Source organism: Camelus ferus, chromosome 4, assembly GCF_009834535.1.
Source record: "Camelus ferus isolate YT-003-E chromosome 4, BCGSAC_Cfer_1.0, whole genome shotgun sequence".
Classification (NCBI taxonomy): domain Eukaryota; kingdom Metazoa; phylum Chordata; class Mammalia; order Artiodactyla; family Camelidae; genus Camelus; species Camelus ferus.
This window is the reverse complement of record NC_045699.1, coordinates 34,235,876-34,263,719: the sequence shown is the minus strand read 5'-3', so window position 1 is coordinate 34,263,719 and position 27,844 is coordinate 34,235,876. Positions and strand designations below refer to the sequence as shown.

General features: G+C 40.8%; 1 protein-coding gene across 6 annotated transcripts in view; it reads right to left on the bottom strand.

Annotated features, from left to right (window-relative positions):
* FAM189A2 (family with sequence similarity 189 member A2) overlaps positions 1-27,844 on the bottom strand; it is an 81,800-nt gene that overhangs the window by 37,972 nt on the left and 15,984 nt on the right. For 2 of the 6 annotated variants that reach the window (XM_014565244.2, XM_032477795.1), the window contains exon 4: positions 9,952-10,008. In XM_014565244.2, coding sequence (XP_014420730.2) covers positions 9,952-10,008 — 57 coding nt within the window. Of the gene's footprint in view, positions 1-9,951; positions 10,009-19,534; positions 20,074-20,113; positions 20,246-23,974; positions 23,994-27,844 lie in introns of those variants that run through there. The other 4 variants (XR_004319241.1, XM_014565247.2, XM_032477796.1 and 1 more) reach the window with 4 other exon arrangements.

Sequence of the window (27,844 nt, the reverse complement as noted above, 5' to 3'; positions counted from 1 at the left end):
CCTAATTACCTCCCCTCCCCGCCAAAATAAAATAAATAAATAAATAAAATACTAAGGAAAAAAGAATCCAAGTCTAACATCCTATTATAATCATATTCATATAATGAAAATACTGTAAATGCTATTAATTGTTTTCACTCTTTTAGAAAAAAATCTATAGACAAAGTTTGAATGGTATAATACATAGTTCAAGAGCAAATGTTAATGCCTGTTCAGTTCTTCTGTCCATGTTTTAAATGGGTTGTTTGCTTTTTAACTGAAGTACAGTTGATTTAAAATGTTGTATTAGTTTCTGGTATATAGCATGGATGGACTTGGAGAGCATTACGCTAAGTGAAATAAGTCAAATAAAGACAAAACTGCAAGATATCACTTACACGTGGAATCTAAAAAAAAAAAAACAAACAAACCCAACAAACTAATGAATATAACAGAAAAGAAACAGACCCACAGATGCAGAGAAAGAATGAGTGATTACCAGTAGGGAGAGGGAAGTGTGAGGGGCAAGATGAAGGGGGAGGATTAAGAGTTACAAACTATCAGGTATAAAATAAGCTACAAGGATGTACTGTACAGCATGGGGAATACAGCCAATATTTTATAATAATTATAAATGGAGTATAACCTTTAAAAATTGTGAATCACTATATTCTATACCTGCAACATATAATATTATACATCAACTATACTTCAATTTTAAAAATATGATATTGTAAAATAAATACATAAATAAATGAAGTTTAAAAAAAGAGCAAATGTTACTGTTAAATCATTGACAATATAGAGGGAACGAATGGTGTTACTACCAAAAGGAGGCAGAAGGGGAAGGAAGCAGAGCTAATTTCTGCTACTTTCTTCATCTTATAAAAGAGAGAATCAAAAGATACTACCCAAAGTTGATGAATTAAGAAGTAGAAGTTTATAATACTATTTAAAATATAAAGCCATCAATGGGGGAAATAAAAATAACTTCAAAAAATAGGATAGAAGGAAAGGTGGGGGAGAATAAGAGCTACACACGCCTCACTTTCAGCAAGATGGAGACAACCACCAGCAGTACCAAAACCAGAGAGAAATTAAAACGGTTAATTTGGGGGCGTGTAGTCCGGTTTGGATGACGGGAAAAATGCACAGAGGTCCAATTATTACTTTTAGTAAGAAGTAAGAAGGCTAACGAGCTTCCCCTTTCTTAAATAAAAAAGCTTTTTTTCCTCTTATAAGGCACTTAGGATATTATAGAATGTCACAATGTCACAGTGGTGTGTTTGAAATACACATAGAATAGTATCCATATATTTATATATACCATATATACATATATGTTTGATACATATACAGTGTCATGTATATATATTATATATAAATACATTCTATAGACATAGACATAAAATAAATAGGAAGCAGTCTCAGAGAGGTGATCAATTTCTTATGCCCTAAATCATACAACTTATTAGGGGACCCCAGTCAGATCCAGGTCTGACTCAAGTATACACTCTTTCCATCAACGTGCAGAATAGCAGCTAATACACAATGTCCATTTATAAATTATTCTTTTCTGTCCCCTAAAGAGCTCTACAAGGCAACACTCTGGTATCCTTGTTGAGAAGTTAGAGCCAGCAGGACCCAATTCCACCCCCGCAGCCCTGACACCACTGCCACCAGCTCCTCCATCCAACCCCTTCCACCAAGTCGAGCACTCACCATGAATCAATCTAACTTGAGCACCCACTGGATTTCTTGTCCTTCCACTGAGTAACCATGAATGATCAAAGATTTTAAATGAATTTCTTTATTTTTGAACTAGTCTTTTAAAAATTCTTACAGAAGTAACATTCATAGAAGGAAAAAACCATGGCCCCACAGCAGGGTCCTTGATTATGTTACGAACAACAGAAACCTCAGGCTATATAAGCAGAAAAGGAGTTTCCTGCCAGGCTATCAGGGAGTTCACAGAATCTACAGGAACCAGGCTCAGAAACCCAGGTAGGAGCCAAGGGAAGCTGGGTGCTGGGACCTCCCTGAAGGTCACGCCACAGGGAAACCAGGTTCCTGGCTGCCAGCCTTGGGACACAGGTTGCCTCTCTGGCCTAATGAATTCTAAGCTGCCCCGGCTGTTCTGCATCAGCGACTTCAGAGTCCCAGGCGGGAGCGTCAGTGGGTGGAGGTCCCGGGCTCACCCCCTGGCTGCTGGCACTGAGAGTGTAGCCATCTGGTCTCAGAAGCGTCCATAGCTGGAGGCGGGAACGTGCCTCTCATCAAGACACGCAAGGCCAGATAACCCGAACCCCCAAAAGAGAGTTTGGACATGCAGACACCGGCAGCCAGAACCCAAACAAAACAGGGAAACTAGAACATCCTCCACTTCCCACAACACATCCTCTCCAGACATGAAGTGGAAAAAGTCAGTCTCCCTCCTTCTCATTCTCTGCGCTCAACAGAGGTGCCTACTGTAAACAGTGTCTTGTGTATCTTTTTAGGAATTTTTTATGTGCCTACAAAAACATGTTTGATCCCCTAGGTTTAAAAAAAACAAAAACAAAAACACACGTGGTACCATACACATTATTCCACAACTTTTCACCTGACATCTATTTAAGGTGCTCCCTGATTCAAAAGGGTCTCTCCTCTTGCCCCAAATCATTCATAGTCCATGCAGTTTTCTCACAGTCATATTCAGAAACTGCCCACTGTGGTATGTGGGGCACAGAAAGCCTGGATGCAGGATGGTCAGAGGCCCTTCAGCAACACAGATGCTCACATACTACTGTGTGTCTGAAGTGCACTTAGAAACACTTCAGCACAGACACAGAAAAGAAACCTATGGTTACCAGAGCAGGGAGAGGGTGGGAAGGGATAAACTGGGAGTTCGAGGTTTGCAGATACTAACTACTATATATAAAATAGCAAAACAACAAGTTTTCTACTATATAGCACAGGGAACTATATTCATTATCTTGTAGTAACCTACAATGAAAAAGAACATGAAAATGAATATATATATGTATGATTGAAACTTCATGTTATGTACCAGAAGTGAACACAATGTTGTAAACTGACTATACTTCAATTAAAAAAAAAGAGAGAGAGAAATACTTCAGCACAGACAGTGTGATGTCATGTACATACTGGTCCAAGCTACATCCTTAGGACAACCAAGAATTCATATTCCAGAAAACTTAGCCAACATTTATGAAAAAGCTGTACTCCAGAAGCTGCTGCGTGTATCTTTGTCTCCCAACAACATCCAAGCAGCTTTGCTAAATTAGCAGAGTGACAATGGAAATAAGTTGTCCAACTGATGAAATTATTAGCTTTCTTAATTAGCATGATGGACGTTAAAAATGGGTCCTCTGTGAAATTTGTGATGACAACTAAAACCAACATAATTTCCAGTCCCTGTGTTAATTAATTCTGGTGCTGGCCATAGGCTTCTGACCCTACAGTAAACAATACTGAAAACAAGCAAAGATAACTTAGCTACTTCCTCCAGGAAACACTTGCTCCTCGAAAGGTAAGGCTGTGACCAACTTATCAAAACTAACAGCTTACCATCAAGTCTTGCTTCCAGGCCCTGCCCGTCATTTGCCCACCAATCCAAAGCTATATCTTATAGGTTCTGCCCAAACCCAGTCAATTTCTTATCTTGCAAGACTCACCTTAAAATCACCCAGCCAGGGTCCTAAAGCCCTGTAATTATCCTTAGACTCATTCCTTCTGAGAATGACTGGTAAGGAGGTGTCCTCCCTTACTTCAGCAGGTCCAAGTAAACTTAGCTTTGCTTGATCAGAAGGATTTCAGGGAGTCAGCAGTGGTATTCCAGACAAGTGGGCACAACAAAAACTAGAGGTAAAAAATTGTTCATACACATTCTGTTAGCTCAATAAAAATTGCAGCTCTCTATCCGTAAGCTTGCAGAACAGAGTGCATGAACATTTTTTTGTCTATTGGCTACGACGTGTTTGCATGTATAGCAGAATTTGGTCTGGGGTTCAGTTTCATTGTAACAACCGACTTGGCGAGAAGGTTAACTCAAAGCTTTGGCAATTACCTGTTGCTATCAAACTAAACCTACTAATAATGAGCATGCCCAAATGGCTTAGGTCATTTTGCAAAGCAAGGCCTTGATTCCACCCAGAAAGGAGTTGCACAACTGCTTTCAATTTCTGAGGGCACTAGGTTTTTACCAATGTACATTTCCTGGGAGAGGTGATCAGAGCAGAGAAATGAAAGCTCTACTGTCACTGGACTAAACCCACTGTGGTCACGGATAAGCCCAAACCCAGCCCAGGGTGTCTTCATGTTGTCTAAGCACATATTTTGTTGCCATGGGTTCCTTAATGACACACTAAACTGAGAGACCAGATCTCTTGGAGGTTTTCTCAGTGGGTGACGAAAAATAAAATATAATGCGCTTGCCTCGCCCTAGATCCCATTTTACATTTTACAGTTTTAATGTGTTTGTTTCTTTTGTTCCTCACTACAGTCCTGAGGGATGGGTCCTTTCCTATTGTACAAATGAGGAAACTGAGTAGATAATTTCCTTGGCCACTCACTGATTGAAAGTGACAGAACCAAGACTCAAAACTGGACCTTCCATCACCTTGTTCATTTCTGCCTCTGGCTCTTTTAAATCAAGGACAACATTCCTGAAGCTTCTGCCATTTTAGAACTGGAAAAAAATTGGACAGTCATAAATAAGAAAGTAACTAAATTACTTTATACACACACACACACACACACACACCATCGTTGACCACAGAGAAGTACCTACCAATTTGCCAGTGGAGGAAGTGATGGAGTGGTACAATGAAACAAGCAATGGACTAGGAGTCAAAGTTCCTAGCTTCTTTCTAGTAATAGTTCATCTGTTTGTGATCTGGACAAGCCAATTAACTTCTGGGTCCCTGGTCCCTTATCTGTAAAATAAATCTATAAAATACCTGCCATATAAATCACACAAGAAAGGTATATGAAAGAAACTGATAAATTCTCATGCATTATATATGTGCAAAAGAGTATTATTAATAATTCTGAAGAGTGAGGACAGCCCTCCATTTTTATTCCTTAAAAAAACAAGAGTGAAATAATCATAATATTTCAGTTTATACATGGGGAGCTTATAATGGCCTGCTGAAAATGCTCATCTAAAGTTTAAACACCATCCAGGTAACTAAAGAGAATTCTGGAAACCTATAATATGAGAGTTAGAAGGGCTCTTAAAAAGATTGTTCTGCTCTAAGCCCCTCATTTCATAGACGTAGAAATCAAGAGATTTCCCCAAGATCATCTGATAATTAGTGGTAACGTGTGGGCATTGAAATGCAGGTTCCTTGAACTCTCAAACCAGGGAGTTCACTCCAAACTACTGACAACCATGAAATATACCAGACTGCACCAGCCAGAGCTTCAGGGCTCCCTTGATAAATGTGCAGATTCCCAAAATGGGCATTATCCTGCCCCCTCCTGCTCATCAGGAATGAAAGGACCACCATCTAACCTGCATCTAGGTATTTCCGACTATCTGGTAAGGCTAATAATTCCTCAGTCTCTTTTGACAGTGTCTGGATGTTCCAAAACCCTCCCCTCCAGGCACATTAAGGTGGAAAGAACCAGGAACCCCAAATGGCTTCATGGAGCAGAACCACTTTGCCAGCCTAGCCTACCTGACTGTTAGTTGAGAAGGAATAAAATGTCTGTGTATCTTGCTGACACCATTTTTGAGTCTCTTTGGCTAATGAGGCTTTACCCTAAATACTATAATCTTGAAGTCAGAAGAGAAACTGGATGGATCATTTTCTAAAGACAGTCAATTCATTTACCTCTTCTATTCTTGGCCTAGGGTTCAAATCAACAGGACCCTCAGTTGAGAATAAACCACATATGTGACCCCAGAATATCAAAGGGAAGAACTTTCACTCTCGGTGCTAAAAAATAAAGCTGTCCACTTTTCAGTTTGAAGGTCATATTCATCCAATCTGTCCCAAACTGACAAGATGAATAAAAAGAACAATAGCTCAAATTACCACCTCATAAGCAGCCAAACTTGTAGGCAGAACGCCCGGCTGGGCTTTCATAGCGGCAATTCTTACCAAATGTGCCACCAAAGAAAAACACCTTATCCAGACAATTCCATTTTCTAACGGAGGTGCCTAGGCAAGGCAATCTTTGAGGTCATTCCTGGCACTGAGTCTGATTTCTAAACACATCTAAAACACTCTGTTAGAATGAAAAAGGAATGATATCTAGAAGAAATACGAACATTCACTTAAAATGGAAAATGTTGGCTCTTGATGGAAAGTAACAAGTATTTTTTGACCAAATACTACACACATACCCACACACAACACACACAAGGGCATGCACACACACACACCCCCTACCTTAATCCCTGCTGTAGCCAAAAATAGCCACAAACATCCACAATTTATTTCTCAACATTATTATTTTTGTTCTGGACACCTGAGTATTTTATCACTATAAGGAAGAGGACCCAGTGAATGAAAGCTTCCAACTCTGAGTTTCCGTGAAAACTTGAGCTTGAAGGAACTAGGTCAAACTGACCCTTCTTTGTTCAAAACCATATAAACCTGATGTAATCACCGAAACAATCACAAAGAGGGAGCACAAATGTAAATGGCTCTCAAAAGGAAGTGTTCAAGTGTCCTAGACCCATGGGCACCCAACGACTCAAAATGAGAACAGCTTGCCTCTCGAAAGTCCCTGAAAAGACCAAACATCCCCTCCCAAACTCCACCACCAAAATACTCCCTAACCACCCAGAAGCTAAAAGGGGGTAAATATAAATACGAGAGAACAAAAACAAGTGTGAAAAATTTAAGACAAAAGTTGAAGAGAAGGTTTGAGAACTTGCCCAGGACGTAAATTTCTTATTGGTTGCCAAATTAACTCCACTGTTCAAAAGTAAGTGTGTCTTAAGCACAGTGGTCCTGGGGAGAGACCCCTGTCCTCACAGACTGACCAAGTACCAGGGACACAGGCGGGGAGCAGTCAATGGAAAGCACCCAGGCCACTGACAGACCGAGAAGCGGGTATTCAGTGCCGGAACCCGGGGAGGGGCAGGGACGAGGGGCCACTGCAATCAGGGTGGTCAGGGGAGCTCTCCCTTGGGGAATGACTGTTGCGCTGAGACCCAGTAGGGAAGGAGGCAGCCCAGCAAAGAGCTAGGGGAAGAAGGTCTTGGTTTGTCAAGGACTGCCGGGCTGGGCAGAGTGAGAAGGTGCCCCAGTGGGTGGAGGATGCGACGTGAAGGTGGGTAGGGCTGCCACTCTGACCAGCCCAGCCCAGGTCTGTGAAAACACAGAGGGCGCTTCTGGCTTCTCTAAGGGAACACAGCCTCCCACCCAAATCATCCCATGGCACATTCCCTAAACTTGGGAAGGGGGATGGCGATGGGGAAAAAAAAAAAAAGGTAGAGTATCCACTGAGGGTGGGGGGCAGGGGTGCTAGGGCCACCCCGTGGAGTCACTAGATTATCGTCTCTGTTCACAAAAGACAACTAGACTCAGAAACGCTAAGGCACTCGCAGAGTGACAGCTCTTCCTCGGAAGAGCTAGGACTCAACCCAGAGTGTCTCACTGGTGCACTGGAGTCTTTCCTGTCACTTTTTAACATAACAAAAGCACTTGGCACAGGTTATAGTGCTATACTACTGAGACTCCCGCGGACCGTTTTTTTCTTTATGATACTGACTGAAGCTCAAATGACCTATTGATATACTCAGAATGTTTTCCCTTGCACAATTCCTATCACAATTAACTTATCTTCTTTATAAGTTGATGTTAATTAGCACTTCAAAATGATCACTACATGCCCTTCTAAATATATCCTTCGTAACAGTCAAAATATAGAAGCTCTAATGTCCAACAGGCTTATAAGTGACGGTAATACAGAAATATGACAAAGTGCTACTTAGCAATTTTAAGTGATGGGCATGTGGACTCCTCATACAGGGGAACATAATATCTACTGACATGAACTTAATTCAACATTTAACAGAAAAAGCAGAGCACAACATGGTGTGTACAAACTGGTTACAACTTTGTGACAAAGTACATATACTTATCAAGAAAGATGAAAAATGTATTTTTATTAAAGTCATTTTCATTTAAAGCTCACATAAATTTATAAGGAACCTTTCCAAAAGAAAACAATGTTAAAGAAAAAAAGTCTTAAAAGGTAGACTTTTTTCTTTCTCAAACATAATTTTTTTTTTACTTTTTTTTAATAGGGGGAGGTAATCTGGGGTTTATTATTTATTTTTTTAAACAGAGGTACTGAGGATTGAACCTAGGCACACGACATGCTCTACCACTGAGCTATACCCTCCTCCCTCTTTTTTTTTTTCTTTCTTTAGGTATAGTTGATTTACAATGTTATGTTAGTTTCTGGTATACAGCACAGTTCATTAGAACAAGCACTCATATTCTCTTCACCATTTGGAAATTTTAAAGTATAAATAGCATTAGAGAGTCTTCTAATTTTAATTTCATTCAGATACCTGAGGTTCGTATTACTGTGCATTTCAATACTGACCCAATGGAAAAAGACAGTGCAAAGATGACTCCTATAACCAAATAGTATAAATGCTGAACACCATCAAAAATTTTTCTGCAGAGACCACAAACCTAGAAAGTTGTTACCAAATGGACCCCAGGCACTTGTAACACAGGTCATAAAATTCATCCAAAGCCACATTTTCTCCTATCCTGCTCTCTAGCATTTCAAAATGCTGTACCAATAATTTACTCCTTCCAGAAATACTAATGGAGTTTCACCAATTGTAATAATTAATGGGCTTGTAAAATGTTGCCTATGTTGTTTTGTGGGTCTGAAAACTCTTTAGTTTTTCAAGACCATCAACACAGTATTGGGCTCCATTATTCTGACTATATTCTAAAATGTGCTTCCTCTTGTATTTAAGAATTTAACTAGTTTTGTATGTATTAGCCATCACCTAGCAAACAGTGGTCTATTTAAGATGAACTGTTAACTTATATATACAGAATGATTTCAGAATATTATTTAACTCTATTTCAAAATATATGGGGAAAAAATCATAAGAAGAGATATTATACAGAAAAAAATTTTAAGCATACTTCAAATCAAATTTCCTAGGTCCTCTACGTCACCCTTGAAAGCTGACTATTCCGTTGGCAATTGTCTATTTCTTATAGTATTCCCTGAATCAAAAGGACAAAGAAATACACACAAAGGGTGAACTCTGGGATGTACTAAATCCATTGAATTGTCCACTTTAAAATGTTTAATTTTATATTATATGAACTTTACCTCAATAACTAAAAAAAAGGCTAAAGTCACCAATATATGTCTCTACTACCATGAAAATATAATATAGGTATGATAAAGAGAGAATATAGAAAATCTAAGCAAGGAAATTCTGAGATTGTCCAACCAAAGCATTGTAACAATAAAAAAATTACACATTCATGATTTAATCTGAGATTTGCTTTGAAAGAATGTAGAGGAAAAAAGAATATGGTGGGTAGGAGGTAATGGGTGTCCAATCTAACTGGACAAGATTGGCTAAGAGTTGGTAACTGTTGAAGCTGGATGGTACAGGGAGTTCATTATATTATTCCCTCCACATTCGTATATACTTAAAATAACCATAGGAAAATGTTTTTTGTTTTGTTTTGCTTTGCTCTGCTTTTGTAAAATGTTTACAATAGACCTAATCCTGGAACTAGAAACACACATATAGCATTGATTATACCAGAAGCTTAAAGTGAATCAAAAATTATCATCTTACTTTTACTGTTATGAGAACATCTGACTTCGAACACTGTCCACCGTTAACTTCTTTTTTTTAGTGAACAAGGAAGCTTTAGTATTTCTTCAATGGTCTATTTCAACAGACTTCATAGATAGCACATCTTACAGAGGGTAACAATTTGTAAGATCAGTACATACCAGGAGTATCATAGGCCGTTTCCAAGTTGTTAATCCTATGATTCCAGAGAGTATGACCTACAAGGATAAACAATATTATAAATCTAGAAAAGGGACCAATTCCAAGAAATGAATCCCCAGTTTCTAAGTACATATTTTTTTAAATATTAAAATTTCAAAGCCTTCTAACTCAAACATTTCATATTCCTTCTGATCATATGAGCCCTAGTAGCCCATTTTGGAATATCCTTCATGTCCAAGCTCCCAAAACTTTTTTTACTGACTGTGTATGCTTTTTCTTAAGAACAATTAAGAACACACAAACAGAAATTAGCCTATCCTCTGGGTAGTGAAGGAATCGGTGTTTCCCCTCCAGGCTCCCTGACCCTAGTAGCACCTCATCTGTCGCCAGAGTCAGTCTTGTAAGAAGCACGCCTGGCCGCAACACTCCCATCATTAGGTGGGTACCCATCCTTCATGGGACAAGCAAACTCCTCGAAATGGTAAACAAAACCTTTTAAGATCTTCCCCTACCCACTTCTCAAGCCTGATTTCCATGTGCCCTTGGCTCTCCCACCACATACCCTCCTTCCAGGCATACTCGTCCTTCCTTAGACTGGCCAGGCTTGAGACATTCCCAGGACTTCATGCTTCTCTTTGCCACAGAGCCCTCTCCTCCCAACACCCCTCCTAGCACAGGACCTGAGAACTCCTATGCATTCTGCAAGGCCCCAACTCACAGTCTCCTCCTCTGAGAAGCCGGTAGTAATACCAACCCCCCACACTCCTGGAAGTCCTTTGCATATAATTTTCCACCTTCAAAAAAAATTTTTTTAGCATTTCTGTCCTGCCCACTAATTGTGAATTCCTATCTTATTTCTATGAATTCCCAGCTTCTAAAACAGTGCCTATCACATAATTGGCAACTAATTAATGTTCCTGAACATTTATTCCATAAAGGGGGAGGGATTACAGTGAGATATGCCTCATGCTGCAAAATGACTTTTCAATAAACAACAACCTAAAATCCTTGATAAAGAGGAACCAGCATTTTGCCAAAACGTAATCTGGAAATCACCATCAGCCATTTGAATAACACAGTTCACTAAGCAGCTGGGAAAGGATAAGCAGAATAATTATTCAGCCCGGGGATGTTCTCACGCCCTTTGAGCACATTTATCTTTGTGTATGTGATAAAGTGCATCTGCTGAAAACAGTTAGGAGGATTTTCTTTCAAGTGCACTTTTTACCAAAATCGCTCGAATGCGCCATTGCACAATAACTATTTATTAACTACAAATCAGTAAGGGTTTTACAGTGCTACTTGAAATCCAAAGCTCACAGGCCTGCATGCAATACTCTCCATTCTCCACTTACTGACTGAGCATAATCATTTCACAACAAACCAGCAAGACTACTCATTTATATCAAGGACCAAAAACCGGGTATGGGCAGATAGGTGACAATTTCTTGGTATCTATGTTTAGCCATATTATTAGCTGCCTGCCTGCCAGGCACTATATCCTTTTATCATCTTAAATTCAATAGGTTGTTTCCTCACTCTAAACAATTTCTACCTGGAAACACACAGGGCAGGGGGGGTCGTCTAGAGGGTGTGGGCTGCGTCTACTTTATAAATTGGGACTTGGAATCCATGAGACTTTGGGGTCCAGGTTCCTTACTTGGCTTCTAAGTAACCATGTGACCTCAGCCAAGTCATCTCACTTCTCTGGTCCTCACTCTCATTTCCTTAAAAATTGTGGTAAGGGAAGGAAATCTTCTCTGAGTCTCTTCACTCAAAGGTTTACCTCGCTGTGATGGAAACAATTCCTCAGAAAGCCTGCGATCCAGTGATGGCTCCACCCTGCAGACTGTGTGTGGGCACGCACGCTTGCACGTGTGTATGCGTGTGTATGTGTGCACGTAAGTCTCTGTGTGCATGCGCGCGTGTGTGTGCACGCTCCCTGCCTGCCCACCCTGCTGCTTGCTGGACTTTGCTGAGGAAATGAAGCTATTTTTCTGAAAACATAAGTGAAAACTGGACTGCTTTTAAGAGAAACACAAATTGCCCATTTCACTAAAATATCAATATGATTTGAATAATCAGTTAGTGTTTGGTAATTATGTCACCAGTCTCCATTAATACAGAACCCTGTGTTTCAGCTTTTTGGAACACATTCTTTCCATTAAAACAATATTATTATTTAAGTGAGATGTCCAGCCCAGCCCATAAAAGCCCATAAAAATAGTGATACGCTTAAGCTACACTTCCCACCTCCTCCACCAGCCACAGCATCCCACCCTCCTCCATGCTAGCAACTATAACATTTACATATTTTACCCATGTACACATTTTTCTCTAAATTCTTACCACTAGACACACATGATTATGTATATATATACATATATACTGGGGTGTGATTTTTATAAAAAAATGGATCATAAAAGATACTTTTCCTCCTCTTCTTTTTCTCTCTCAATAAATACGTTATGAAAATCACTCCATATTTACTGGACTAGCTCTCATTGGTTTCCATTTAATGGCTACATAATATTCCTTTGTGTGGCTAGCACCTAATGTATTCAATCATTTCCATATTCATGGGTATTCACTCTATTTCCATTTTTTTGTCCTCACAAACAATGCTGCAGTAAACATCATGGACACATATCCTTAAAAACAATGGCTTTTTATTTCTGTTGGATAAAGTCCTAGGAGTAGGGTTGCTAAGTTGAAAGGGGTATGTATATAAATAAATAAAATATCTTAATAGACCATGACAGATACAATTATCATTTCAAATGATGGGTCTCGGGGACAAAAGAACTAAACTATCTTTTTTTTTTTGAGGGGAGACTTTGCATATATGATCAACAAACTAAATTTAAAATATAATTTTAAAAATATGTACAAAATGTATTTGACAAATAAGAAGTATCAATAATCTCAAAATATATCTGACAAAGAAACTTACAACCTCATAGGGAGAAATATAAAGCTTACTGAGCAATATTAAATAAAGACCCAAATAAATCAAGACATACCACATTCATGGGTTGAAAGACAAAACACTTAAAGATTATCATTTCCATTTGAATTGTTTTGTAGACTCAGCACACACTCATATTAAATTTCAACAGGATTTTTGTAAGCCACCTCTCCTTATAAGGATGCTTCTAGAAACTATATTCTAACTATAGGTGGGAGGGGTAGTTACATCCACCTCAGTCCTGAACCCTGTAACAAAAGCACAGCTTCTACTCAATTTCTCCCACTCTTCAAACTTAAGTAAGCCTGAACACACTCAGGGAACCCTGGGAGCAGGGAGGCAGGGAAAGGGAAAGAGAGGGAGTAGGAAGGGATAGGTAGAAGCCTCTGGAATGTCAACCAGAAGTGCTGCAGTTGGGGATGCATCCTATAAGAGTTCAAGTCTTAGGGAACCGAGGTTCACATTTTGGCGCTGGGAGGGGAAGGCTGGAATTCATGAATGGGAAGAAGGGTTGAGGAAGGGAGAAAAGAAGGAAGCAAAGTATTCAATGCCTCCACCTCCCTCAGTGGCGGCAGCAGCTGGAGCTCCATCAGAAGGAATACAAGAAGGTCCCTTCACTCTAGCCTTTCATTACAGCACATGCTGTTACTGGGCAATTGTGTTTCACACTCCCTCTCAATCTCATGAGGGCTTGGATCTGTGAATATTTCCTCAAGTACCACTAAAGGCTCCTAAGAGGCACTCAGTTATTGCAAGAGTTGATGAATGAATGAGGGTCAAAAACAGCAGCTGAACTTGCTCAAAGATGACCATGTAAGCCTAATCATATTTTTCACTCCTGTGCTTCTTGAAAGAGGGCATCAACAGCAAAAAGCTACTCCATCAGCATTCTTCCCACCCAGTGCAAGATGCAACCTGCTCTGAACAAACAGGCAAGAGCCCATTTTCTAACACCAAATTATCTCCATATTATTACAGTGAGACTTACTACAATGTGGGTTTCACTCACTTGTAATCCTTTTCTTGTAGCTTACAGAAAAAAGCAGAAGCCTTTCCTTTTTTTTCTGATATTGCAAAGAAGGATCCTAAGATACTCCAGGCAAGAATCATTATTACTCACCACATATGGTTAATGTGCCTTAACTTTCCAGCTTAAAAAGCAAATCATTAAAGTCAAAAACATATAATTCTACTACCTTATTTTTCTTTGTTAATCCATTTATATGCCTTAGGGCAAAAATATTCTGAATTGTTTGTCAAAAGTTGCTATATCTAAACACAGAGATAAAAAGAGCCATGTTATAAATGTCCCATGTTTACTTTGTAAATAAGCACACAATATTCAAACTTCTTAATAACCCATTTTGCCCTACAGCTTTTACAGTGGAAATTTTTTTAAAAATGTGTGTGTGCATATATCATTCTTCTTTATCTGTCCAGGGTGACTCAGTAAAAGAACTGATGAAATGGACAACTGGATATTTCTAATGTATGCCTGTTGGTTAACACAATGTCCCACCAAAAAAACCCAAAAAGCAAACAAAAAACCAGCCTGTTCACCTTACTTTAATTAAATATTGCCTTTATGTTAAAAAAAAGAAACAAACATTGATGGGAGTTCTATTATGTGCCGGGCCTGGTGCTCTGGCTCAGCAACAAAGAATTTTCCTAAATGTTCTCTAATTACAATCTCAAAATCAATTCTGAGGCAAGAATCATCCCCCCATTTTACAGATGAGTAACTGAGGCTGAGAGGCTCAATGATTTGCTCAAAATCTTATGATGTGACTCTGCTGTTGGTGAAATAAAGGACTGAAGAAAACTAAATGTATCACAAAAATTATATTTGAAATGCTTCTTCAATATCAAAGTAGTATTTGATCATTATGTTAGAAAAAAATGTATTTACTGTTATTTAACTGGCAGAGAAACTTTAAAATTTTTGTGTTAGTTTCCCCTTTGGGCCATTCATTCTTTTTTACAGTTTATCATTGTAACTTTTTTTTTTTTAAGATTTACCTTAAGGTTCACCAATATCTGTCTCTTTATAAGGAACTGGCACCTTGCCAAAGATTCATAGTCTCAAGGAAGGGGTGACCATGAGCTCAGGTCAGTGACTTCAAGCAGAAAGACATGAACGTATGCAGACAAGAAAAGCTAATTAGGGCCCCCAGAGAAGAACAAAACAATAATTAATTCCTTTACCACTTGCCTGAAATATCCCCCAAGGATCACATACGTCACTAGAGTCAGGAATTCTGTTTTTTGAGGGAGACACAAACCAATGCAACTCTCTCTACTCTTTCATTAATTGAAAACAGTGTTGCAAGCTGGGTCTCCCGTAATCCCAGTGGAATCTAACTAATATTAACTAAATATGCCTCCAAATCAGAAGCCAGGACAGCATGGCCTGAACACAGACATGGAGAGCTTCCCTCTGCCACCCACCTGGGTCAAACTTCAGCGTGTTTTTAAAGTGGCTAATCTATTAGCTTCATGAACTCTGGGAATAATACTAGACTGAGTTATTAACCAAGGACACCAGGAAAAAACTAAATGATCATAGAGTGCTCAAAAACAATGAGCACATTAAAAACCCTCCCTTCAAGTTGCTGAACGTAAGAATGGAAAGTATGGAAAATGAGTCTTCATAGGACTCGCTAATTCTCAAATATATATTACAATAGATAAAACATGCCTTCAAGGTTCAGACAAGTGAAGGAAGCCTCTGAATCTCAGGCTCAAGGTGAGAACACTTACAGAGGAAAGTGTTATATATGGAAAAATATTCTTGAACTCAAGTAAGTATAACAAAATAGTCCTTTCCAATATATATTTATCCCTTGAATTGAATTTTGTATCGAATATATGAACAAAATTTTTACTGAAGCCGAAAGATTTGCTATTTAGTTGATATAGCAGGCTAAGGCATAAAACAGTCATTCAAAGCTTGAAATGTGAGGATATCCTTCTACTGTGTTCCTACGTGGGTTTAAAGTAACTTTAGACTTAAGCTGGCAGTACCACTCAACTACCTACTTTCATATGCCAATAAAACTTCATAGCGATAAATAAAACGTGGTATAGCCACACAATGGAAGCTCATTGGGTCGTAAACAGGAAGTACTAACATGCCACCGCTTAGATGAACTTTGAAAACATTACGCCAAGTGATAGAAGCTAGTCACAAAGGATCACATGTTATGATTCCATTTACATGAAATGTCCCGAATAACAAATCCACAGAGACAGAAAGTAGATTCATCAGTGGTTATTTAGGGATAAGGGAGTAAGGAAGAAATGGAGCATGACTGCCAATGGGTATAGGGTTTCTTTTGTGGGGGGTGATGAAAACTTTCTGAAATTGATTGTGGGGATGGTTGCACAACTCTATGAATTTACTAAAAATCACTGAATTGCACACCATAAATGAGTGAATTGTATGGAGTGTGAATTATATCTCAGTAAAGCTGTCATATATTAAAAAACAAACTTCTGCAGTCCTCAAGCCATAATTTTCAAGCTTTTTTCATAAAAACGTTAGTTTAGCTGTCTTTAAATTAGTTACAGTGTGCTGTCAAGCCCCGTTCTTATAGCTATTAAGCTTCTTTCCTTTAGAAATACATTCTGAAATATTTAATGGCTGAAATTACAATACCTGAGATTTGCCTTAAAATAATCCAGTGAGCGTTAAGAAGGAGGAGTGGGTGTGGGGATAAAGTGGTCATGTATGTGTTGATAACTACTGAAGCTGGGTGATGGGTAAAAGGGGGTTCATTATACTGTTCTTTCTACATTCATTGAGATTTTTAATTTCCGTAATAATAATCTTTAATGGAAAAAAAGATGAAAACAAATATATGTATGCATATGCATGACTAGGATATTATGCTGTACACCAGAGATAGACACATTGTAATTGACTGTACTTCAGTAATAAATAATAATTTTTAAAATAATAAAAAAATAAATTTTGACAATAAAATATCAAAAGTGGAGGGAGGTTCTTAAGACTTCCTGGTCACTTCTATGCTCTCTCTCATTTGTTTTTATATATATATATATATATGTATATATATATATATTTAAATATACACATATTGAGGGGGAGGGTATAGCTCAAGTGGTAGATACATGCTTAGCATGCATGAGGTCCTGGGTTCAATCCCAGGTACCTCCTCTAAAAATAAATAAACCTAATTACCTACCCCACCAAAAAAATTGAAAAAAAAAATATGTCTACACATATTGAAATATACACAGATGAAATCATGTGATGGTTGAGATTTGCTTCAAAATAACAGGACAAATGGAGTAGGGAGCATGCTAAAGCTAATTTCTACCCTGCTTGGAACACCCATCCTTCTGGAGTTACCAGAACACATGGAGCAGAGCCAGGAAGAAGTACAGTCAAAACAACTATTGGAGCTGCGTGAGGAGTATAGGAGGAATGACTGTACTGTGTTAGAATAAATTTACATTTTTTTCCACATTGCGGAGTTTAAAAAAACAAACCCTCCCTCACACATAAATTCAAAAGGCAATGCAACTGCTGAGAATTTTTTCCTGCAAAACCAAGAAAGTCACAGTGTTGAATGCCATTCTCAAATTCTATTTAGTTGTTCTGGACATACAGTATCTGTTGGTTCTGTTGTCACTTTGATACTCTGACGTCAACCTCAGAAACAAGCCACAAAAAAATAAGAATAACAAACAGTTGTGAATTTGCATAGAAAGTTAGGGGGCACAGTGTGGGAAAAGGATCCCATAGAAAAGACTTAGTTCCAAATCACTGATTCCTTCTCTGCTCTGGTTTGCTGGGTCCTGGAGACAAGGAGGGTCCAGCCAGCAGCCCCGGGCTAGTAGCTTTTATCTCCTGGCTGACGTCTTTTAAAAAAAAAAAAGTTCATCAAATCTAACTATGGCTTGACTGACATCTAAAATGCATTTACCTCTGAAATAATTCACAATAATACACTGATTTGGGTTTTAATTTTAGGAGGGAAAAAAATAGTTTTCAATAATCCTAAACTAGCTATCTTTGAAAAGACAAGAGATTATGGTTTTACAAAGAGCAAATCCCTAAAAATGTATGCAAGGTTCACTTCTGGCCCATGGTATTTAGGGAAATAAAATGCACCCAACATTTGGCTGAATTTAGTCTGACAAGTGGACTGGGGAGCCAAGTGGATCTAATCCCTACCCAGTTGGGAAGACCACTCCTCTTCAAGTTTTAAACAACTCCGAGAGGCCAGTGGGAGAGCCCAAGGGCACGGCCAGGAGGGTGAGGCACAGGTTGTAAACTCCACTCACAACATGGGCTATACCACAGTAAGATCATCCAGCATCAAAGTATTTCAAAAGAAGAGTAAATTGGCATCAGTTTAAGTATAAAATATCAGGCCTGGCTCTAGGTACTTAATGTTCTTAATCAAGTAATGATTTCAGGTTCCATTAGTTCTCCCTATATTCTTTAAATTTGGTCTTGACTCTGGGTTTGTGTGGACCTGCAGAAGGGTAGTTTTTAGGCTTTCAGAATACACATTCATTACAGATCTTAGTAAAAACTACAGGCATTGCTAGATTTAGTTTAGAGAAAGGTTGTTTACTTTAAATACTCCTTTTCCACTATCACTCCACAAAGCCCTACTTCCAAGTCCCTCAATCCCCAGCAAACCTCAAGACGCTGGATGTCTTGGGAGCTGTGAAATCGGTAGAAGGCGGGGATGCACAGCCACCCACTGTCCAGAGTAGCTCGAGGGCGGCTGCATTTTGCCCCAGAGCAGCCTTCCTCCGTGGAGGAGGCAGGGCCCGGAGGGCACAGGTCGCGGGCATCTCCAGCTAGCCTTCCGGCACTCGGGGGCTTTGGCGGGCTCATCCACAATGATTCGGTTCTCGAGAATTAAATTCTGCCCAGCAGTCTGAGTGGCTCCAGGGACCCAGTGCAGGCTTAGAACGTCCTTTAACGACCAGGTACATGGGCGCGTTGACACACCCTGTCATTACCTCCTGAACTCGTCCCCAAATACAGTGGACCTATCCTACATCAGGTACTTCACATTTACGAGTGCCTTAGGGCAGAAGAAAACAAGTGACGTGCCCCAGCATATCACGTCATCCATCTCACAAGTACACCTACTATGTCCCCAGCACTACTGATACATGAGTGAACAAGACAGATGAAAATTCTTGCCCGCCCGATGGCACCTTGTTAGCGAAGTAAGGACGTTGTCCACGAAGTTGATACTCAATGGTCGAAAGTTTAATCAGTTTCTTCCCACTTTCCTGCCATCTACCCTCATTTTTCCAGTCTCCCAAAGGGCTGGAAATCGGGTTTATTCTATTACTTTGACAGGAAAAACAAAATCCTTTAACCTACAAAAAACAGACACCATCCAGATGCAACCCACTTTACTCCTGAACTCCACTCTCCTAAAACCGTTTTTTTTCTCCCCAGCCTCAAAAACTCCAAAAACTTCAACTGGCCTGTGGGGCTGTGTTCCCCAAGTGCAGCACTGGGGGTACCAATCATGGGGCAGTGGAGGGGACCGGCCTGAGCCCTCTGCTCCCCGGGCGGGCCCTGCCGAGGCGAGCGGGGCGCGCGCGGCACTCACCGAGGAGCCGGCCCAGAACGGGCACGAGTTCTTCACCTGTGGGGAACTGCTCAGCGACAGCGCCCCGAAGCTGAGTGCCACCATGCAGCAGCCCAGGATCAGCTGCAACAGCCCGAGCGACAACAGCGGACGAGCCGGCAGCAGCGCCGAGCCCGGGGCCGCGGCGGCTGCGGCGGCCGCCCGGCGGGAGGAGAGCGCGGGTGGCGCGGTCAGCACGCCGGCGGCAGCGGCGGTGGCCGCGCAGCGAGGCCGCGCGGGGGGCTGCAACGCGGCCCGGGGCCAGCGTGGCCGTAGCGGAGGCAGCGGCGGCTCCTGGGCGGCGGCGGCCGCGGCACCCGGGCCCCCGGCCTGCGGCCCGCCCGAGAGCCCGGCCACCGGGCAGCAGGAGCCCGGGAGCACCACGGGCAGGGACATGGACTGGCGGGGAAGGGAGCGGCCAGTGGCGGCGGGGAGGGGACGAGGAGCGGAGCTGCGGGCGAGCTCCGAGGCCGAGGGGGAGGGAAGGAAATGCGCACGGCCCAACCACTTGCTGCTGCCGCCGCCGCCGCCACTGCCCCGGCTCCAGACGGCCGCACCCACCTGCCAGCCGGCGGGCCCGCCTCCGGTCGCGCGGGCGCGCCCCACTCCCACCCGCGCACACCCGCGTGCGCTCGCGCTGCGCGGCGCCGGCAGCGTCTGGCGCCCGGCTGAACTCGTGCTCGCTCCGGGGACTCCAAGAAAAGTGCCCTGCCCCAATTTTTAAAATAGGTCCCTCGGGCTAGGAGGGACTGGATGGTCTGGACGCAGAGGAGCTGGCGACCGACAGCTAAGAGTCTGTCCCGACCCGCCAAGCTGGGGCGGGACGCGAACGCAGGAGAAGCGTGGTGGACCCTGGCCCGCTTCCGGTCCAGCCCAGAGAGCGACCCTGGCAACTTGCAGTGCGGAGGGAGCCCGGCTTCAAACTTTTTCCCCCCAGGGAGGGAGGATGGCAGGAAGAGGAGCAAGGGTGACTTGGCGGGAAAAGTCTAAGTCTCAAGGCTTCGGACAAGGACGCGGCAGAGCGAAGTCACCGCTCGCGTGAGGCTTCCGGACGCTGGCATTGCGCTGACGCCCCGCCGCCTGGAAGTTGGGGCGGGGCGGGGGATGCTTTCCCGGCGCCAGAGTAGGAGCGAGCAGGAGCATGAGGTTACCTTGGAAGTATCCAGCATCCGGAGACAAAAAAACCAAGAACCGGGGGCAGCCCAGAGCGTGTGCCCGCCTCACCTTGACTCGTGGATTGTATTAGCCATCAGCTGGTAGAATCCCAAACTTACGAAGAAATAGCCTAATAAAATCCTAATCTGTTTTTGGTAATTTATAAGACATATTTAGAGCTTAAAAAATGATTCGCGTTTTGTAAAATGATTTTTCCTAATAGTATGCCCTTACTTTGGAAGAATTCTGCTTTGAAAGTGTTATACATAAAATAATCATAGTAGGTTTTTTCCAGGTGAGGAAGTGGAATAGTGTTGCTTTGCAGTAAGTCAGTCTTGGTATTAGGCTTCTCATTTTATCAGTGAGGTGAGAGTATTATGCATCCTTCTGCCCAATAAACCAAAGGAAATGGGCGTCCGTTTTTATGCGCTGCTTGCAAAGGCTATATTTATTTCGGTCATTACTTAATACAACCCACAATGTGATGCATTGCCAATGTGCATGTGTGTTTACATGTACACTTTTTGAATTATTAAAGCACCTGTGATTAATAGTCCCTAGAATTCTTTTACAAACTCCTCTTGGAAATAAACTTCAAATCCTGGAGAAAAAGGGAGCTGTCTGTAAAAATAAATGTTTAAAGTATGTTGTTTCATGTTCTTTCAAACATCTTACAATACATGTTCTTACTGTAGGTGATGTTAAAAGCTTCTTGTGTGCTAGTTCATGCCTTTTATGTTATACATAAGCTTAAGGGTATTTAATTTTTAACATTCTACTACACTGCAATATGAAAAAATCTGAATGAGTCTTTAAAAATTCTGTTGGCTTAACGAAGCTGTTCCACTGACACCTGAAATGTACTATCAAAAATGTATTCTTTGTGTCCGGGAAGGTTGGTGCTAGAATTCAGATATCCTCATCCCTTTGGATAGTTAAAGGCTAGAAAGAGAGCAATCCGGGGGAGCTGATAACCAATAGCTGTCTCTTGCTATGGGTGCCAGCACGTGGGTGACACTCATTTGAGAAAATTCATGGAGCTAACACTTTGTGCACTTCTCCGTATTTTATATTGAAATACTTTAAAGTATTTCTAAGTGCTTTACCCTTAAATTTTAAGTCTGTCTCCCTATACAGAAACAGATGATAGCAGAGGTTATTAAAATCCATAGATAGTTATCCAACAGCTTCACTTATTTTTTCAGGCTACTAAACCTTTTCCAAAGCTGCTAATTAAGAGTTATTGTGTGGTAGTTTTCTTTTATGTTGCTGTTATTGGCCATACTTACAGCTGTGAGTTTCTTTTTCATAAACACAAATCCATGTAACATTGCCCCTACCTCTAAGGTTATGCCACATAGCACTCACTCGAGTATTTGAGCTTTGGCTTCTGTAACCCAAGCCTGATTCTTTTCATCCCCAAAACAACTGCTTAAAATAAGTCCTTAGTTATACCTGATCAAGTGAGTTGTATGTAAATAAACACTTGCAGGATGATTCAGAGCCATTGATTTCAGGTTGGTTTAAAAAATTAAATGAGGATTTTGGAAAAACAGTCTGGCAGTTGCTCAAAAGTTAAACATAGAGTTATCATTCAATCCAGTAATTCCACTCCCAGGTATATACCCAAGAGTAATGAAAACCTATGTCCACATAAAAGCTTGTACACAAATAACATTATTTACAATAGTCCAAAAGGTAGAAGCAACCCAAGTATGGATGAATGGATAAACAAAATGTGATATTATGGATGAATGGATAAACAAAATGCAGGATATCCATGCAATGGAATATATTCAGCAATAAAAAGGGATGAGGTACTGGTACATGCTACAATATGAACAAACCTTGAAAACATCATGGTAAGTGTAAGAAGCTAGTAACAAAAGGCCATATATTATATGATTCCATTTATATGAAATCTCCAAAGCAGACAAATTCACAGAGACAGAAAGTAGATTAATGGTTGCTTAGGGATGGGGAGATCAGAAGATTGAATAGGGGAGGGTTATAGCTAAACCATTTGGGGTTACTTTTAGAGGTGATAAAATCTTCTAAAATTGTTATAATAATGATTGTTCAACTTTGTGAATATACCAAAAAAACATTGAATTGTACACTTTTAATGGGCAAACTGTATCTCAATAAAGATACATGTGAATCGCATCTTTATCTCTCAATAAAACCTTTACCAAAAAAAAAAAAAATTAAATAACTAAAAGAAAGAACATGTAGAAAAGCTGACCAGGTATTTCCTTAATGTAGGTGAAAGTTTAAAGAAACAATGGTTATAGTGAATTGTTTGGTGGAAGCCAGCTGCCAGTTTTTCCTCACTATCAAGGCCAAATTCCAAGGAGAAATTTCTACCAGCTCTTCTTTTTCCCATACCTCATTTTCCACTCCCCACACTCAAGGCCTTTCCCGCCCAGGAGTTCAGGCTCTTCAGCTCAGGTGACACTGGACACCTCTACACAAACTTCTCAGTTCTTCCCACACTTTCTCAGAAGCCCCATCCTGTCAGCTAATTAAACAGGGGGTTACTCCCTGTGTGAGTGGGAGCTGCTGCAAAAACTCCTCAAAACACGTTCACTGGCAAGCTGCCTCCAGTGCTTATATTTTACAAGGAGAAGAGCTTCTCTGAGTAAGGCATGGTGGAATCTACAAGGCTTCATTTAATAAGGTGACTCTATGGCAGCAAATTTGGCCCATGGACCACATAACCACTCAGGAAGCACGTCATAATGTAGGTTCACAGCTTTCTTCCACACCCAAGGAATCTGTCACTCTGGGTAAGAGGCCTGGGAACCAACATTTTAACATGTTCGAAAAAACATTAGTGTAGGAGGAGGGTATAGCTCAGTGGTAGACTGCATGCACGAGGTCCTGGGTTCAATCCCCAGTACCTCCATTAAAAATAAAAATAAAAAATTAAATAAATAAACCTAATTACCTCCCCTCAAAATAAAAAACCAAAACCAAAAAAAAAAAAAAAAAGTGATCAGTATATTAAAAAACACACACACACACACATTAGTGGATGTTGGCAGTCAGACTCAAGAAATCTTCACAGGGGAGGTTTTACATGGGAGGGGACTAGAAGTAGGAAATTAGTTGGAAGAGGAAGGCAGAGAGCTTGGCTTGAAGACAAACTTAGATATAAGCATGTTGGAGGGAGAGGTTTTGCTGGTCCCCAGCCAGGCACTGCTGCCCAGGAGATTTTTATGCACAGGAAGGACTTAGACCACAGAATTCTAATGGAAACAGTACCATATTAGGAGCCAGACATCCTGGGTTCTACCCCGTCCTCCACTCCGTGATCTTGAGCCAGCCCCAGCTTCTCTAGCTTCAGTCGTTTCATCTGTCAAGTGCAAGTTTGTGATGCTTCATCTGCCTGAGGATGTGATCACTTGGAATGCCCAAGTCCTGTGATTTTGAAATTCAGCCATTCTCATCACCATGATTTCTCAGATGACCAGCAATAGGGCAGATTCTAAGAAATGCAGGGGAATTCGGGTACAGAAGGGTTAAACTTGCAGACCCAAAATACCCAGGACAAAACAGAAAATTCTTTGTTCTAAACTTTAAGGCCTCAAATTCCATGGTCTCATGTTTTTCCATGAGGTACAATTTTGTACAAGGATTGTATCCGGGAAATGGAGTAGCAACTTCTATTATAACGATTCACTTTGCAGAAAAAGAGCTGTGGATTTTTTTTTTTAATTAAGAGAGAGAGAAAAATAGAAGAAAAGAAAGCAACCCTGAGCAGAGCTGGGCAAACCTACACTCCGTTTTTCTGAAATAACGGTGCAGACTGGTTGTTACAGATTCCTAACGCCACTGGCCCCAAGACAGACTTATTGTTAAACAGAAGAGCTGCAGCCACATTTTCTCATTATTGAAATTAAATACTGTAAACTTCTTATAATGTAAATCTCACAAAAGACAATTTAAGTCAACTGCCCTAAAAATTATTTATGGCTTATAACTTTCCAGGGGAGATAAGATATACACATATATGTGTGTGTATGAGAGAGAAAGAGAAAGTGTGTGAGTGTGTGTTTAGGTGTGTGTGTGTGTATGAGAAACTTTGTCCTATGAGAGCTTTCTTCAGGTTCAAGCTTCCGTGGAAGTCATAGCTGTAATTCATCTCTGAGCAGAGCCCATTCCTTTGTTCTGGGGAAATCTCTTAAACAAACCTTTTAGTTATGCAAATACGAAGCCCAGACCCTTTAGGAGCAAAGATGTTTAAGAAAAAGCTGAGAGGCTGTCTGCTTGGTGTGAGCAGAGTTGTATATCCTCCACTAAGGGGCTCCTGGTCTGGGGTGCCTGTCAGACTCACCAGGGGAGCTTTAAAAATACACATAATCTCTCCCTCACCTATTCCACTCATCCATCCACACCCCCCTCCCCTCTGGCAACCACAGTCTGTTCGCTATACAGGTGAGATTAGGAGGCATAGATTTCCAGTTATAAAATAAGTAAGTCACAGGGATGTATTCTACAGTATAGAGAATATAGTCAATGATATTGTAATAACGTTGCATGGTGACGGACAATAACGGGACATTGTGGTGATCATTTTGTAACGTATAAAAATATCAAAGGGGAGGGTATAGTTCAAGTGGTAGAGCCCACGCTTAGCATGCACAGGTCCTGGGTTCAATCCCCAGTACCACCTCTATAAATAAAGAAGTAAATAAAGAAACCTAATTACTTCCCCCCTAAAAAATAAAAAATAAAAATTTTTTTAAATAAAAAATTATTTTAAAAAATAATAAAAATATCAAATCATGATGTTGTACACCTGAAATTTAAGTCAATTATACTTCAAAAACAAAAAAGAAATTAATTTTATATATATATATATATACACACACACACACACACATATGTACAATTTCTAAGCCCCCAGTTACAGAGATACTGATTTATTTATTTATTTATTATTTTTTTGGTGGTTGGTAGGTATTTGGTTTGTTTTTTTGGATGGAGGTACTGGGGATTGAACCCAGGACTTCATGCATGCTAAGCACGCACCTTACCATTTGAGCTACACCCTCCAGCTACAGAGATACTGATTGATGAGGTGTGTGTTGGGTGAGGCCCATGTACATTGTATTTAATAAAATCTCTGAGGCTGGACCAATAAAAAGTAAGGATACATGAAAAAAACTAGGAACTTGTTCATTTTAAAACTAAAAATTAAATGTTAAGTAAAGTTTAAAAAACAATCTGTTTTTCCAAGATTGACTAAAATCACATGTTCAGTAGAACAAAGATTGTCCCTCAGGTCTCCTGATCCCCAGCTCAAAGCTGCTTCTCTTATGCTACACGGACATTCTAGATCAACGTCATACACATGTGGGATACAGGTTCTGTTCCACCTGGGCAGCATAGGGGCTTCTGGGTTTTTATAGTCACCCTCAAATATGGATACAGTCTGTGGCATAAAGACCCTTGGGACACCCCTGATGACTCAGCAGTTTGATGAAGGAGAGCTGGATGGCAAATCTAGACATCTGGTCATCTCAGCCTCCTTGCTGCACCAGGACCTTCGCACTTGCTGTTCTCTGGCTGGAATGCTCTTCTCCCAGATGTGTCTTGTCCCCTTACTTCATTCACTTTTTAGGGAAATCATCTGTGACCTCCTTATGAAATGTGGCACTTCCCCCTCCTCCTTCACTCCCTATCTCCATACTCTGGATTTTTTCCTGGTATTTATAACCATCTGACATTATGTTATTTGTTTATTGTCTCTGTGGCAGTATGACAAATGTAAGCTCCAGGAGAACAAGAACCTTGTGTGGAATAAGCCTATATTCTCATCTCCTAGAACAGTGTCTGGTAAATAGGAATCAATAAACTTCTATTGAGTTAATGAATGAATGGTCTTTGCTTTTTCTCTGACTTGCTGTGTGATCTTAGACAAGTCACATCACTTCAAAGGGCTTCTGTCTCTTCCACTAAAGGGGGAAGGAATGGGGGAGGAGCGGTGAATGGAGAGGGTTTAGACTGGATTATGTGCATGGTTCTTTCCAGATCTGACATAATTCTCAATGCCAGAATGTAGAATTGCTATCTTCCCCAGGTGCCTTGGTCTCATTTAAAAAGGAATATCCTGATTATGAATCATTTCAATGGGAAAGTACAAAGGGATGTGTATGTGTCTATGTGTGTATGTGTGTGCGTAAATGAAGCTGAAAGACAACCCAGGGCCCCTCAGCCCTGGTGTCAGCCTATCTGCCACCCGCGTATCAGGTGTCCTGCCCACAGTGGCTATGTCACCTGCCAACCTCAGAACTTAGTCCCAGAGAGCAGGAGCTGCACCCTTCTTCAACTCAAAGGCTTTGCAGCTTAGAATGTGATTAAGGATGAGCTGGGCCCTGACAGACCTCTGAGGGGACTGATGTAACTAAGAACCAAACCTTCTTTGCTGGAATTGGGTGGGTGAGTGGAGACCTAAGGTGGGAGTGAGGTGGGGGTGGGGAGTGAGGGGCAGTGATGCATGGTTTTCAGTGTTCTTGGAAGTGGTGGATGGATGTGGTCTGGAGCAAACCTCTGAGGATGCTGGAGCTCACAGCTCAGGCCTGGGTACAGTCTTCATTTCTAGTCAAGTAATCCTAGTTAACTGAGATGGTACCATAGCTCACCTAATTTAAGACATTATTATTTTATGTGTCACTAAGAAAGACTCACTGCTGCCAATCAAGGTGCCATTGCTTGTAAGACACATCCTAATTTCAAAGACGTTACAATGTGGAGGGAAAAGTGAATCTTAGAGTAAGATGAAATTTCCTTAGCAAGTGAGCCTCTTTTAACCCCAGGAAGATTGAGAATTAAAAATTATGAGCTCTCTGAAATTCTACTAGTATTCCTTAGTGAGTATCAGGTTTTAAGTCTGGGAAGATTTAAAATTAAGCATTGTGGCGAGAGGGGATAGCTCAAGTGGTAGACCACACGCTTAGCATGCATAAGGTCCTGGGTTCAATCCCTGGTAACTCCGCCAAAAAATACATGAACAAGTAAATTTGTAAGATTAATTTACCACATTTGTAAGGTAACTCTTCAGGAGATTGGCTTGTTTGGTCAAGCAATTAAAATACTTAAAAAGAAAGTAAAATATATTAAATTGATAAA